This window comes from Chrysochloris asiatica, unplaced genomic scaffold (assembly GCF_000296735.1).
Source record: "Chrysochloris asiatica unplaced genomic scaffold, ChrAsi1.0 scaffold00424, whole genome shotgun sequence".
Classification (NCBI taxonomy): domain Eukaryota; kingdom Metazoa; phylum Chordata; class Mammalia; order Afrosoricida; family Chrysochloridae; genus Chrysochloris; species Chrysochloris asiatica.
The window spans coordinates 157,012-171,685 of NW_006408942.1; the positions used below are offsets into that span (position 1 = coordinate 157,012).

General features: G+C 46.5%; 1 protein-coding gene across 1 annotated transcript in view; it reads left to right on the forward strand.

Annotated features, from left to right (window-relative positions):
• Positions 1-1,102: 1,102 nt before the first annotated feature.
• Positions 1,103-14,674, forward strand: part of MARCH6 (membrane-associated ring finger (C3HC4) 6, E3 ubiquitin protein ligase) — an 87,004-nt gene continuing 73,432 nt past the window's right edge. The window contains exons 1-3 of the mRNA XM_006876899.1: positions 1,103-1,145; positions 1,337-1,427; positions 1,583-2,031. Coding sequence (XP_006876961.1) covers positions 1,103-1,145; positions 1,337-1,427; positions 1,583-2,031 — 583 coding nt within the window. The remainder of the gene's footprint in view (positions 1,146-1,336; positions 1,428-1,582; positions 2,032-14,674) is intronic.

A 14,674-nucleotide genomic window follows, 5' to 3' on the forward strand; every position in this document is an offset into this window, starting at 1 on the left:
AGTGAAGAGGACTTAAAATGTTTACTGACGAAGATCAAAGCCCAGAGCATTCAGTATGGGGTACATTTCAATGTAAAGAAAATAAAACTGCTTAGACTGGACCAATACATTTGTTGTTTAGTGCCATGAAGTCGGTTTAGACCTACAGTGACCCTTTATATGGTTTCCAAGGAGCACCTGGTAGGTTTCAACCACCCACCTTGTGGTTCAAACTGACCTTTCGATCCAGCGCATTATCCTGAAGCAGCACAACAGGACTTGATAAGTGGAGAAGAGACTGAACTTGTCAAAGACTTCATTTTGCTCCGAACAACCATCAACACTCATGGACGCAGCAGATTTCTTGACAATTTGCATTAGGCAAATCTGCTGCACAAGACCTTTTTAAAGTGTTGAAGAGCAGAGATGTCAGCTTGAGGACTAAGGTGCACCTGACCCAAGCCATGGTATTTTCAATAACCTCATATGCATGCAAAAGCTGGACAGCAAATAAGGAAGATGGTTAAGAATTGATGCTTTTGAGTTATGGTGTTGGAAAACAATTAAAACTATTAAAAGTAACATGGACTTCCAGAATAACAAACAAATCTGTCCTGGAAGAAATACAACCAGAATGCTCCTTAGAAGTTTGTCTAATAATAGACTTTGTCTAACATGCCTTGGACACACAGTCAAGAGAGACCAGTCGCTGGAGAAAGAGATCATGCTTGGTAAAGTGGGGGGAGGGGGGTTAGTGAAAAAGAGGGAGACTCCCAACGAGATGGACTGACATAGTGTCAGCAGCAATGGGTGCAAGGTCAACAATGCTTGTTAGGATGGAACCGACTGGACCAGTGTTTCCTTCTGTTGTTCGTGACTCTGGGTCGGAAAGATCCTCGAGGGCACCTAACAACGACATCCGGTGTCTGAAGAGCTACTGGAGATTTTGAACTGCCAACTTTAGGATCCAATGCTTATCCCACAGTGCTCCATTCGAAATTAAAGGGCAGCATTTCCCCAAGAACAAAGTCCCGAAGGGTTAAGAAAGGAGGAGGAATGCAAAGGGGAAACACAGGGAGAGAGGGGTGAGCAAGGCAGCATTGCGGAGACTGAAATCCGCGAGATGAAACGACCTGGGTATGGACGGTCGGATGGAAAACTGATCTGTAAACGTTCACCCAATAATCACTAAACACACTTAAAGGTTGAGTCTCAGGTTCCCTGTGGGTAGTTCTGTAGGTTCCCTAAGAGCTCCGGTAGGTTTGGCTGGAGTTGATGGGAAGGAATGTAGGGGCAGTTCGCGGCCCGCTGGTAGCTCAGTGATTCCCGGTTTGCCTCCTCCGAGCCCACTTCCCAGGTGCTGGAGTGCGTCTCAACCTGCAGTTTCAGCAGTGCCTGAAAGCCGTCCCTCCAAGCAAACGCAACCTCCCTGGGAGCACACTGATGACGTGAAAGCTGTTGCTAAGTGCCATGGAGTCGGCGCCGACCCAGAGCGACCCTGCATCGGGTCTCCAAGGAGCGGCTGGTGAGCTTGAGCTGCCGGCGTGCGGGCCAGCGCTTTAAGAGCGGTGCCCGACGATCTAGTCGGGTGAGGGGACTGCAGCGCACAGCCCGGGGGCCACTCCAGCGCCTCACTTCCTCAGCACGGCCTCTTCCGTCTTCGTCCCGCCCTGAGCCGGTGCTCAGAGCGTAGGCTTCGGCCGCGCCGGGGTTCACGGCCCCAAAACAAGGCCGACAGCTTGTCGCCCGTCGTGACCCCGCGAGGCTCCGGGGCCGCCAGCGGAAGTGACGGCACGCGTCGTCGGCTCGGCCCGCCTCTTCCGGTCGGCGGCGCCCCGCCCCGCGGCCGCCCCTCCCCCGCCGCCGCTCTGTCAGCTTCTCCGTCTCCTTCCTCTTCCTCCCGCTCGGCTCGGCCCGGAGCGCACGCACCTGCCCGCTCGGCGCTGCCCGCGCCCGGCCCTCCTCTCCTCCTCCCGCCGCCCGAGGCCGGCCGGCCGCACAGCCTCGCGGCTGCGTCACCGAGGCCCGACAAGATGGACACCGCCGAGGAAGGTAGGTCGGCGCTGGCCCGCGCCCGCCGCGGCGCTCGAGACGGCGGGATGGGGCCGTGGCCGTTTGTCGGGCGCCGCGAGGCCGGCCAGCTGTCCTCCCGGGGGACGCAAGGTGACCCCCCGACCCCCGCCTTTCCGCCGCGGCCCACGGAGCGGGGGGGCGTCGGGCCCGTGACCCCGGACCCCGAGAGCCGGCCTCGTCGTGGGGGGGGACCGTGCCCGGGAAGGGACCCTGGCTGGAGCCCGCTGGCTGAGGGGGTGTGGTGGCGTGGACCCTGCCCCCTGCGCCCCACACCTTGCGGCGGTCCAGGCCAGAGGAACGCAGCGCGCAACTTCTTTGTTGACTTTGCAAGTTGGCCAGCAGTGCGGCCAGGTGACAGCGCCGGCGGGCCAGTGATGCCCGAGTCTGGGGAGGTGGCAGTTGGAGGACAGCTGCCCAGCCACCTGGGGCTGCGGTGACCGAAGACCGGAAGTCCCTGGGCAGCTCCGAGCCGCGGGGCGCTGGCGGCTGAGAGCCCGTGGCCGGCCTGGGTGCAGACTCCGGCTGTCCCCCGGGAGCCCTAGAGCCACGCCAGACGCAGACACTGGCCTGAGCCTGGAGTGATCTGGCAGAAGCTGGCAGGACAGTGCCCACAGCGCACACACGGGCAGCCACATGGCACCTGCTTCACAGCACTGCTGTGGAGACCCTTGTCCCTCCGAATGGCTTCCAACTCCTAACCCTGTGGAGGCTTGCTGAGGAGTCCACCTTGGGTGGGTTTGAACCGCCGACCTTGCAATGAGCAGTCCTGGACTCCTACACCCCGCTTGATGTGGAAATTTAGGCTGAGGCTATTTTAACAGCCTATTCAAGGCTTTGGGAGAAAGATGAGGCTTTCTACTCCCGTAAAGATTTACACCCACGGAAACCCTGTACAGGGTCGCTATGGGTCGGAACCGACTCGATGGAACTTAACAAACAACAACAACAACATTCAAGGCTTTGGGAGAAAGATGAGGCTTTCTGCTCCCATAAAGGTTTCCAGCCTTGGAAACCCTTCACAGCCTGCTTGAGTGCCAACAGACTCAATGGCACATAACCACCAGCCATCACCATACAAGGTTAATGAAACTAGTGGGCAAAAACAACAACCAGGTTTATACTTAGGTAAGGAACCCTGATGGCACCATGCTTAAAGTGCTGATGGTCACCGAAAAGTGGCTGCTCCTTGGGGAAAGATGCAGCCGCCTGCTCCCATAAAGATGATAGCTGTAGAAATCCTATGGGACAGTTCTTCTCTGTCTGACCTTTAGGGTTGCTAGGGTGATGGCAATGCATTTGGTTCGGGTTTTGAATTTGGCTGCAAATGAATTTCCCTTCATTTTGCCTCAGTTATGTTTATTCTAGATAGTGAAGTCAGTTACCACAGGAGATTCCTTGGAAAAGTAGTCCTGGGAAATTGTAGACTAGCAAGGACATTCTTTTTTGACACTGGTCCTTGCATGAAAGTTTTCATTTACTCAGGTTTCACATCCTTTTGAATTCAATTTGATAGATGAGTCTTGTTTTTTTGTCAGGTACCATCGAGTCGGTGCCGACTCATAGCGACCTTATGTACAACAGAACAAAACACTGCCCTATCTTGGCCCAACCTCACTATTGTTGCCACGCTAGAGCCCATTGATGCTGCCACTTGGCCAGTCCATGTCATTAGGGGTCTTCCTCTTTTTCTCTGACCCTCCACCTTAGCAAACATGATATCCTTCTTCAGAGACTGGTCCCTGCTAACAATATGTCCCCTCCTGACAAGTATGAGAGACAAAATTTGGCCATCCTTGCCTCCAAGGAGCACTCTGGCTGCACTTCTTCCAAAATGAATCTGTTGTTTCTTTTGGCAGTCCATGGCATTTTCAGTATTCTCCTCCAACACCAAAACTCAAAGGCATCAATTCTTCTACGGTCTTCCTTATTCACTGTCCAACTTTCGCATCCATATGAGGTTATTGAAAACACCATGGCTTGGGTCAGGCGCACCTTAGTCCTCAAGCTGACATCTCTGCTCTTCAACACTTTAAAAAGTTCCTGTGCAGCAGATTTGCCCAGTGTAATACGTCGTCTGATCTCTTGACTGCTGCTTCCAAGAGTGTTGATAGTTGATCCAAGAAGAATGAAGTCCTTGACAAGTTCAATCTTTTCTCCATTGATAAGAATGTTGTTTACTGGTCCAGTGGTGAGGATTTTTGTTTTCTTGACATTGAGATGTAATCCATACCGAAGGCTGTGCTCTTTGATCTTCATAAGTAAATGTTTCAAGTCCTCTTCACTTTCAGCAAGCAAGATTGTATCATTTGCATCTAGTAAAGCATATATTATATATACATGCGTTGATGTTGTTGTTAAGTGCCATTGAGTTGGTTCCGACCCATAGCGACCCTATAAAGGGTTTCCAAAGAGATGCTGATGAGCTTGAATCGCCAACCTTGTAATTCAAACGGCTTTGCGGTCTGGTGCATTAACTTACAGGGCCACACCAGGACATACTGTTACGTGCTATTGAGTCAGTTCTGACATATAGCAACCCTGTATAGGGTTTCCAAGGAGTGGCTGGTGAGGTTTGCACTGCTGACCTTGTAGTCCATGCATAGTCACTATGAGTCTATATATGCATGTATATGGAGTCCTGGTGTCATGCTGTTGGGTAAACGCTGGACCACAAGGTCAGTTTGAATCACCGGCCTCTCCTGAGAAACCCTAAACAGGGTTGCTATGGGTCAGAACTGACTTGATGGCATATATATCTATATATCTATATCTATATGTTGGTAGAGATAGATACAGATACACACACACACCCCAAGTCCTGAGGTGGCGCTGTGGGCTAATGCGCCAGATTGCAAAGCCGTTAGAACTACAAGGTCGGTGGTTCAAGCTCACCAGCTGCTCTTTGGAAACCCTATACAGGGTCACTATGGGTCGGAACTGACTCAGTGGCACTTCACAGCAACAACAACATACGCACACAAATACATACAGCCATGAGGGGACTGCCAAAAAGGTCATGGAAAAAGTCCACTATCTTTTTGTTCAAAATTTCCATGAACTTTTTGAAACCCCGTCATGGAAGTCTCATTTGAGATATATGAAACCCTGCTGACGTGGTGGGCTAGTCATTCGATTGCCAACTGAAAGATAGGCAGTTCAAACTCACCAGCCGCTCCCTGGGAGAAAGATGACAGAGTCTGCTGCCATCAAGATGCACAGGCTCTGAAAGTCCATGGGGCAGATCTGCTCTGTCCTCTAGGGGCACTGGGTCCTGGAATTCACTTGCTGGCAGTGGGCCGGCGGGGTGGTTGGTACTGTGGTAAATGCCCAGTCTTTTAGTACTTGCACACATTTACGGTGCAGAAATAATGAGCATTCAAGAACTGAACTCTCGAAGCGTGTACTGAATCATAAGGGGCACTGGTGGCATAGTGGACCAAATGCTGGGCCGATAACTGCAAGGTCAGCAGTTCAAGTCCATCAGTTGCTCTGCTGGAGAAAGAAGAGGCTTTCTGCTTCTGTAAAAATGTACAGCTTCAGAAATCCTATATCGCGTTGCTGTGAGTCGAAACCAAATCTACAGCATACTGAATCATAAATGGAGTATTTTCAGTGTGCTTCTAATACTTGTTAAGTGCCAGAGTCGGTTCCGACTCACAGCGGCCCTGTATAGGGTTGCCAAGAAGCGGCTGCTAAGTTTGAACCATCAACCTTGCTGTTCAGACTGACCTTATGATCTAGTGCATTGTTCCTTTGTGAAGTTACAATCAGGGTAGGGTATAAATGATAATTATTTACTAGCCTGAACCCTGTTCCCTAGTAACATTTACTGAGGGCTTGACATGTGGCAGGTACTTTACTAAACACTTACTTTTCTCAACAGTTTTAGAAAGTCAGTATTCCCATTTGCAGATGAGGACACTGAAGTTAGTGTGATTAAGTAACTTGTCTAAGGTTGTGTTTTCAGTGAATGGCAGAAATCATGTTTAAGTTAGATATTTTATAAGTGTATATATTGGAGTCCCGGCGTGGTGCTGTGGGTTCATGCGCTGGACAGTCGCTCATGGGAAACCCTATACCAGCTGCTATGCGTCAGAAGCGACTCCATGGCACCTAACAATGACGTTGTTGTTGTTTATAAGTGCCATCGGGTCGGTTCTGACTCCTAGCGACTGTTGATGGGGTTTCTGAGGAGCAGCTGGTGGTTGGAACCACCGGCTGTGTGTCTTGTCTGTTGTGGTGTGTGTGAGTGCAGACAGCCTTTGTTAAGTGTTGCCAATCATCAGATCTGTAAAGCTCCAGTTGGAGCCCACCTTGGATGTGAATAACTTGTTTTTGGCTGAATCTTGCTTTATGGATGAATCCTTTATATAATTTAATGGGACTTTATTTTGTGTTTTAAAAATAAAACTACTCGTTGTGAAACTTAAGTGAATTATCGTGTTTCTCAAGCTTTTATATAATTCCAAACTGTACAGTCTTCTGAAAGTTCCAAAATTAATTTAAATTTCACTTGAGAAAATCCTGGAGGAAAAGGGAGAATTATAGTGGCTATCGCAATAAAAATGATTGAAGAACATGCCCGGAGTGTGAAAATGGTGCCTTTGGTTGTTGGATCAAGTATTACAGATTCTCTCTCAAATTAAGGTGAGAAAAGTGTAATTGGGGTTTGATCTGATTATATTTTGTTAATTATAAAAGAAACAGTGCTACGTAGGAGGTTTAGGAGCCATGGTGGTGCAGTGGGTGAAGTGCTGGTCTGCTGACTACAAGGTCTCGGTTCAAAAGCAGGCCAAGACCGTCTGCTGCGGTAACCATGACAGCCTTGGGCACTCTGGAGACAGTGCTCCTGGGTCCTATTGGCTCAGACTCGATATGGGAACGGGGAGGTGTTATTAGCTGTTTTGTTTTGTTTGTTTGAAAGAAACTGCAGGAGATAAAGAATATTAAACCTTAAAATCTTGTCATCCTATTACCTAATGTTTAAAACGCTGGTAAAGGCGCTCCGCGGAAACCTTATTCCAGACCGCTATGAATTGGAACCGACTTGGCGGCACTAACAGCAACAAAACCGCAGAGCTCAAGTGTGGCAAGGATCGTTGTTGTTGTTAAGTGCTGTCGAGTCGATGCCGACCCATAGCATCCCTGTATAGGGTTTCTGAGGAGAAGCTGGTGAGCTTGAACTGCCGACCTTGCAGTTCAAACAGCTTTGCAGTCTGGCGCATTAACCCACAGCGCCACACCAGAACTAGAAGGGTACAGTCAAGCATTAGCCGATCTTAAGAAAGCTCAGGAGATCGTACCAAAAGATCAAGCTATCCAGGCAGAATTGCTGAAAGTCAAAAGATAAAGGTACAGGAAGATAAAGAGAAGGCAGCTTATGAAAAACTGTTTGCTTAATTAGGATTTCAATTTTGATAAATGTGCCCTGATTATATAAAGGTAATAAAAATTAAGGTTAAAAAAAACAAAAAACCACTGGTAATATAGTGGTTTACTTTTTGTTTTAAATATGTTAATAATGTGAGACAAACCAGTGGCGTCCTGTCACTGGTGGTGCTGAGGGTTAGTGCACCGGACGACGGCAAAGTCACTTTGAACCGCAAGATGGGTGGTGTGAGCTCACCAGCCTCTCCTTGGAAAGCCTACACAAGGTCACTATGGGTCAAAACCAACCTGACTGCACCGAACAACAACAACATAGGGTTTGGTGTTGTTGTTTTGTGCCGTGGAGTCGGTTCCGGCTCATAGCGACCCTGCACAGGGTTTCCAAGGCTGTAAATCTTTACGGGAGCAGAAAGCCTCATCTTTCTCCCGTGGAACTGCTCGTAGTTTCGAACTGCTGACCTTGCGGTTCGCAGCCCGATTTGTAACCACTACGCTACCAGAGCTCCTTAACATAGGGTTTAAGAGGCTGTAAATCTTTATGGGATCAGAAAGCCTCATCTTTCTGCATGGAATGGCTGGTGGGTTTGAACCACCAACCTTGTGGTTAGCAGTTTGGTGCTTATCGTACAGCATCACCAGAGTTCCTTATTGTGAAAAAAATATTAAGAATGTTACTAAATACCAGCTCGTTCCTGCCTTTAAAAAGTAGCCTGTTACCATCAGTATGGTTTCTTTTTTTTTTTTTTTTTTTGAGCAAATTAAATGCATTATGTTTAAAGTATTATTTATATGGTAATAATATATGCATTTTTATTTTAGTAAGCATTTGAATAACAAACAAAACCAAGTCAATCAGCTACAACCCTAGCTGTATCTATTATCTTTTATTGTTTATTTCTTATTATCTGATAAATACAAGGGACTTCAAAAAGTTCATGGTAAAATTCCATCTTTTCATTCCATTTTCCCACAAGCTTTTAAAAGTCTCTCCTGTAGTCTGCTTCCGTGGAAAACTCACACGGCTCCACAAACCCTGTGGGGTAATTATGCTGTGTCCTATGGGTTTGATATTGTTGGAATTGACCCAGTAGTAGTGAGTTTCATTGAGTATACACATGCATAGTTTTTCTCTAAAACATACCTAATTGCAAAATTGTACAAATTGCTTTTTGATTAAAAATATGATATGTAAATTTTTATATGTCAATAAATACCTTTTGACACTCTTTAAAAAAAACAGTACGACCCCCCTCCAAAAAAAAAAATAGCTAAAGAGGATAGAGAGAAACACTGTTAACTGATGATATATGGCGGGGATAATAATCAATGTAATGAAACAAGCTATATGAATGGTTGAATGTGAAGCTGATGATGTGCCCTGTAAACTTTCACTCAATCCAAAATAAAAACAGTTAATAATAAAAAAAATAACAGTAGCCTACTGCTTCCCTCTGGTTCTGTGTACGCTGCTGTCATGCTGAGAAAGCTTTACAAGAAACTTGGCGCCTTGCCACATGGATTTTGTTCTTTCATATGAACTGTTTGATAGCTTGTAAAGATTTCCATACTGTGCAGGGTCTTGAATGCTATTTGTATCTAGTAATGCTTCCCAGGCATTTCAGAGCCAGGGATGCACCATTGATTGTCTTGTTCAGAGTTTGTCAGAGTGCAGACCGCGTTCACTAACTGAACTGCTCCCAGTCAGCAGATCCTTAAACCTCAAGCTGGAGCTCACCTTGGGCATACCAGTCTCCTCGGAGCATGGAGTAGGGAGGCACTGAGATTTTAGACAAAAACTTTTATCCTAGTAAAATGCTTTCACATCAGCCGACTGGTACATAAGACTGATTTTTTGGTGTGTATTTTTCCTGTTGCTAAATTACCGCTTGCATTGTTGTTGTCAGGTGCCATCGAGTCTGTCTGGCTCATCACGATGCAATCGTCTATAGGGTTTCAGGGCAGAAAGCTTCAGCCTTCCCAAAGCAGCTGCCGGCTTTGGACTGCCCACCTTGTGCTTCAGGGCTTACCCTACAGTGGGCGCAGCCAGCGTGCCTCGCTGCGTACATTGGCAGATCTCAGCGCACACTCTTCTCGGAGATTTCTGATGTGCTACCAGACCAACAGCGTGAAATAGGCACTGCTCAGGTGACTGAGACTTGCGAGAACCCAGTTAAAGGAAGGCCAGTTGTTAGGAAGCAGACAGCTAGTTACCCTCCTTCTAGAACCACATGGTCTTTAACTCTGCTTCCAGACATGCCTGCTCCAGTCATCTGCTTACCACAGACCCACTTTCACTGCTTGTGACCAGGCAGATATGCACTTACCTGACACATGTTTGTTGAGCCCTTGCTGTGTGTGTTAGTTATTGTTTATGCATGTGGGCTAGGCAGGGAACCAAATACACTTAAGCAGTCCTTGTTTCATTGTGTGTACACTCCAATTATGAGCTGGTTATGGGAAGAAGGGAAGACAGAACATGAACACATAATAAATTTTGTGGCATAACCACAAGCTTCTAAGTGCTGGGGGGTGGGCTCTAGGTATTAGGGGGCTGCAGATTTATGTGGTAGCATCTCAGTGATAACAGAAGTGCCATATAAGTACATGGCTTTAAGAAACAGAAATATATACCCTTCCAGAAGTCGGAATTTAAAGTGCAGGTCTGGAGAGAGGTCGTTGTCTCCTTCCAGAAGCTGTAGAGCCAGCATCCCTTGGAGATTCCCATGTGTCTTAGATCTAGGAGCTTCACAGTGAAGATAACCTCAGGCCTAAAGGGTCTTCTTTCTTGGTGGGAGTGGGTCCCTAGGGTCTCTGCTCATTTCTCTCTCCTTGTATTTCTGGTATCTCTTCCCAGGCACACCCCTGGGAAGTTCCCTTACATCAGATCAGATTGGTAATGGAATTAAAGGTGTTGCCCAAGCCCACTTTTAATCCTCTTATTGGTTTCTCACATCAGATCACATCCCGGGGGATCATCACATAGCTGCCAAACCATGGAAAACCATGACTCAGCCAAGGGGGGATACAATTCCCAGACTGATGCATGTTTTGGGGGACACACATCAATCCCTGACAGGCAGGAAGGGACAGCTTCACTGAGAAGAAGGGGGCCATTCTTGTCAGTGTCTGTGGACAGAGCAGTCCAGGCCAAGGGGAATGGCCAGTGGGCAGTGTGGTGGGGAGAGAGAGGCTGCAAGTCACACAGGTCGTGCGTGGGGTTAGAGTGAGGTGTGGAGAGGGAGCTGCTGCAGACCTGACTATGTCTTTGAAAATAACTTTTTCCTGATCAAATGCTAAACCTGAATATTTATGAGCTGGGATCTCATGGCCTGGTGTCTGGTTAGGCTCTTGGCTTACCCTGAACAGGTAGCTGAGTGTCATGAGAAGGCTACTCTGAATGAACACCTGGCTGATGATGCCCTCTCCTGACCTGAGCACATAGCCCAAAAGGTGTCTGCTATGTCGTTGAGCTGAGAGACTGTGAGAGATGAATGCTGGCCATGGGGTTACCCTCTCCCAGACACGACTGCTGTTGCTTGCAGGCAAGGCTTGCTTTAGTGAGATTCACACGTCTCTCCTGTGAGGACGTGAAGACAACTTTTCTGGGTACAGTCATTGAGAGTGCTCACCCAGCTCGGCTTTGGGTCATCCTTCTCAAGGTCTTCTCATACTGTTTCTTCCCCTTTTACTTAGACTCTCCCTTAAAGCTCTCATCTGTATTGGGGAGGGACTGGTGTCAGTTGGATCTCATAGAGACGATGAGATGAAAGGCTCAGTACTCAAGGCAAGCATGCTTTAGGCATTGTTTTGTCAGAAGATGACTTTGTGGGGCCATTTTGCTGAAGCTTTAAAAGCTGCTTCCAGGCAATAAATTTGGGGGTTCCCCCAGTCTCAATGTAACCCCAGTAGGTTTGGTTTCTAGTAAGAATTTGAAGTTCTACAATTTCACTCCTTTTGATCAAGAGCCATCTGTTGGGCCCCTGATTGAAACGTGCAGTATTAGGAGCCAGGTGTCTGCCATTTTTGGCTCTCATGGCAAGTTCTTCATGGAGGCAGTGAGAGCTGCAGAGATCATTCCCTTCTCCGGTTCCTGGGGTCTCTTCCTCTTCTGCTTCAGGCAAGTAAAGACCAATCATTGCAACTTGGATGACTGACTTACAAGTTTTTTTTTTTTAAATTTTTGTAGTTCTTATTGAGAATGTACACAAGAAAACATGCATCAGTCCAACCTTCTTCTCTGTACCCTTGAGTGACGTTGAGGGCATCCTTCATTTGTGCGCTCTCATTCTCCCTTTCTCAGTTGTTCCTCCGCTGTCACATGAACTCACTGCTCCTAAGATTCCTGGCTCATGGTTTGAGTTGCTGTTGTCGCTTTGATGCCACATATTTCATCAAGGAGCGTAATGCTTGAGACAGACGTCCTAGCTGAGTAATGTGCCATTGTGTGTCTGGACCAGATTCTGCTGAACTTTTCAGCTGTTGGTGGGCATTTCAGTGGCTTCTCCCGGTTGCCAATTGTGAATGATGCTGCCATGAACATTGGTGTACACATCTTTTTGGTCTTTGTTTTCAAGTCTTTGGAGTTTGTTTATACCTTGGAGTGAAATTGCTGATCACGTGGTAGTTCTGGTTTTAGTAACCTGAGGAACACCTACAGGCTCCACAATAACTTTTACCATTTTCATTCCTCCTAGCAGCTTTCCCACCTTCTCGTCAATATTTGTTTTGTTTGAACCCTTAGCCATTCTCTTTGTTGTTAAGTGCTATCAAGTATAGGGTTTCCACCTCGGCTACTTAAGACAGAGACATTGCCATGCTGCAATGAGTCTCAATGACTGGTAAGACTGAGGAATTCGCACTGACCACCTAAGACAGGCAGCGTCCCTTAAACAATCAATAAATAAGGAGGACTCAGATGCAGACAGTACAGATCCGGTCAGGAGGCCAAGCCCCTGTGGGCCCAAGCGTTGTTGACCGTCCAAACCATAGGCTCTGAAGATCAGACTCTAGCTACCTAGTAGACATAGCAAACTGTCCCTCATCTGATTATTCAGTAATGCTTGTTAGTAATCTCATACATGAGCGCTGGATATCCACAGACAAATGTAAAAACCTCCCCTAAAAGCCGAGACTGTAAATTCCAATAAGCCAAGTCCCCCCCCATCCAAAAAAAAAAGCTAAAGAGGATAGAGAGAAACACTGTAAACTGATGATATATAGCGGGGATAATAATCAATGTAATGAAACAAGCTATATGAATGGTTGAATGTGAAGCTGATGATGTGCCCTGTAAACTTTCACTCAATGCAAAATAAAAACATTTAATTAAAAAAAAAAAGTATAGGGTTTCCGAGGGGTGGGCTGCTGAGTTAGAACCAGCAACTTAGTGGTTCACACTGACCTTGCAGTCAAGTGTGTATCTTACAGCGCCACCCCAGGACTCCCTAGCCATCCTAGTGGGGTGACATGGCACCTCACTGTGGTTTTTATCTGCATCTCTGATGGCTAATGATGCTGAGCATCTTTCCATGGGTTTGGTGACCTCTCTGGTGAAATGTGTATTCACATCCTTTGCCAATATATGTTTGAGTTTTTCTTTTTTGTTAAGATGTCAGAGTTTTATATGTATATTGGGTATTCGATGCATGTTAGATGCTTGGTTTCCAAATACAATCTCCCAGTCTTTTGTTAGTCTTTGCACTTTTGTGGGAAAGGCTTGCTGAGGAAGCATGTTTATTTCTGTGAGTTCCCATGTATTTATTTTGTCTTCTCCTGTCTGTGCTTTTGCTAGTAGATAACCACTGTTGAAAGCTCGCCTGCCAGCATTGCCCCTGACGCGTCTTCTAAGGACCTTACCGATTCACTTGGCTCGTTGTGGTCCTCCATCCGTTCAACATTTTTGTGTGTGTCTGGTTTGAGGCATGGATCTCGTTGCATTGTTCTGCTTGTGGAAATACAGTTTTCACAGTGCCATTAATGGAAGAGATTCTTCTTTCTCCACCAAATGAACTGAGCACCCTTCTCAAAAATCAGGTGACTTTAAGATCTGGGTTTATTTCTGAGCTTTCAGTTCTGTTTCATGGGTGTGTGTGTCTGTTGTTGTACCAGTCCTAGGCTGTTTTGATTACTCTAGTTGTCTTGTTAAGTGCAGTCGACTCATAGTGACCCTCTTCAGGGTTTCCAGGGCTTTTGAATCTTTGTGGAAGCAGAAAGCCTATCTTTCTCCCACAGAGCGCTGGTAGGTTCCAACCACGGACCTTGTGGTGTTGTTGTTGTTGTTGTTAAGTGCCGTTGAGTCGGTTCCGACCCATAGCGACCCTGTACACGGACCTTGTGTAGTATGTTTTAAACCTCCTCCTTTCAGCATTGCTTTAGCTCTCCGGAGCGTCTTGCAATACACTTGAAGACTGGTTGTTCTGTTTCCATAAAGAAGGTTGTGGGGATTTTTATTTGATTGTATTGAATCCAGAGATCACTTTGCTTAGTGTTGACATTGTAACAATATTAAGTCTCCCATAGTAAAGTAGTTCATCTTTTAATTTACTCCATTTCTGTTGTATAGTTTTCATTGTACAAGTTTTCCACTTCGCTGGTTAAATATATTCCTAGATATTTAGTCTCTCAGATGCTGTTGTCTATGGAATTGTTTTTATTTTCTGATTCATCTCATTGCCAATGTATAGAAAGCCAGTTGATTTTTGTTTATAGTTATCTTTTGGCTCACAGATTTCCTTTGATTTTCTTCAGTTTCAACTTGAACTTGCGTATGAGTAGTTGATGGTCATTTCCGCAGTCAGTCAGTCCCTGGCCTTGTTCTGATTGCTAATACTGAGTTTCCTCATTGTCTCTTTCCACAGATACAATTTGTTTCCTATGTAATCTATCTGGGCAGGTCCACATGTATAGTCTTCATTTGTTTTCTTACAACAAAAGTGTTTCTGATAAGTCATTGGTTTTGCAGAATTTTTGCCATTTGATTTCCAACATTGTTCCTGTCACCAATGCTGCATTTTCCAGCCACCGATCCTTCTTTATCTCCAACTTTTGGATTCCAGTTGCCAGTAACTATTAATGTGTCTTGATTGCACATTTGATCAATTTTAAACCATAACAGTAATCCATCTCACTGGGGGTCTTCCTCTTTTTCTCGGACCCTCCACCTTACCAAACATGATATCCTTCTCCAGTGACTGGTCCCTCCTGACAGTATGTCCGAAGTGTGAGAGACAAAAGT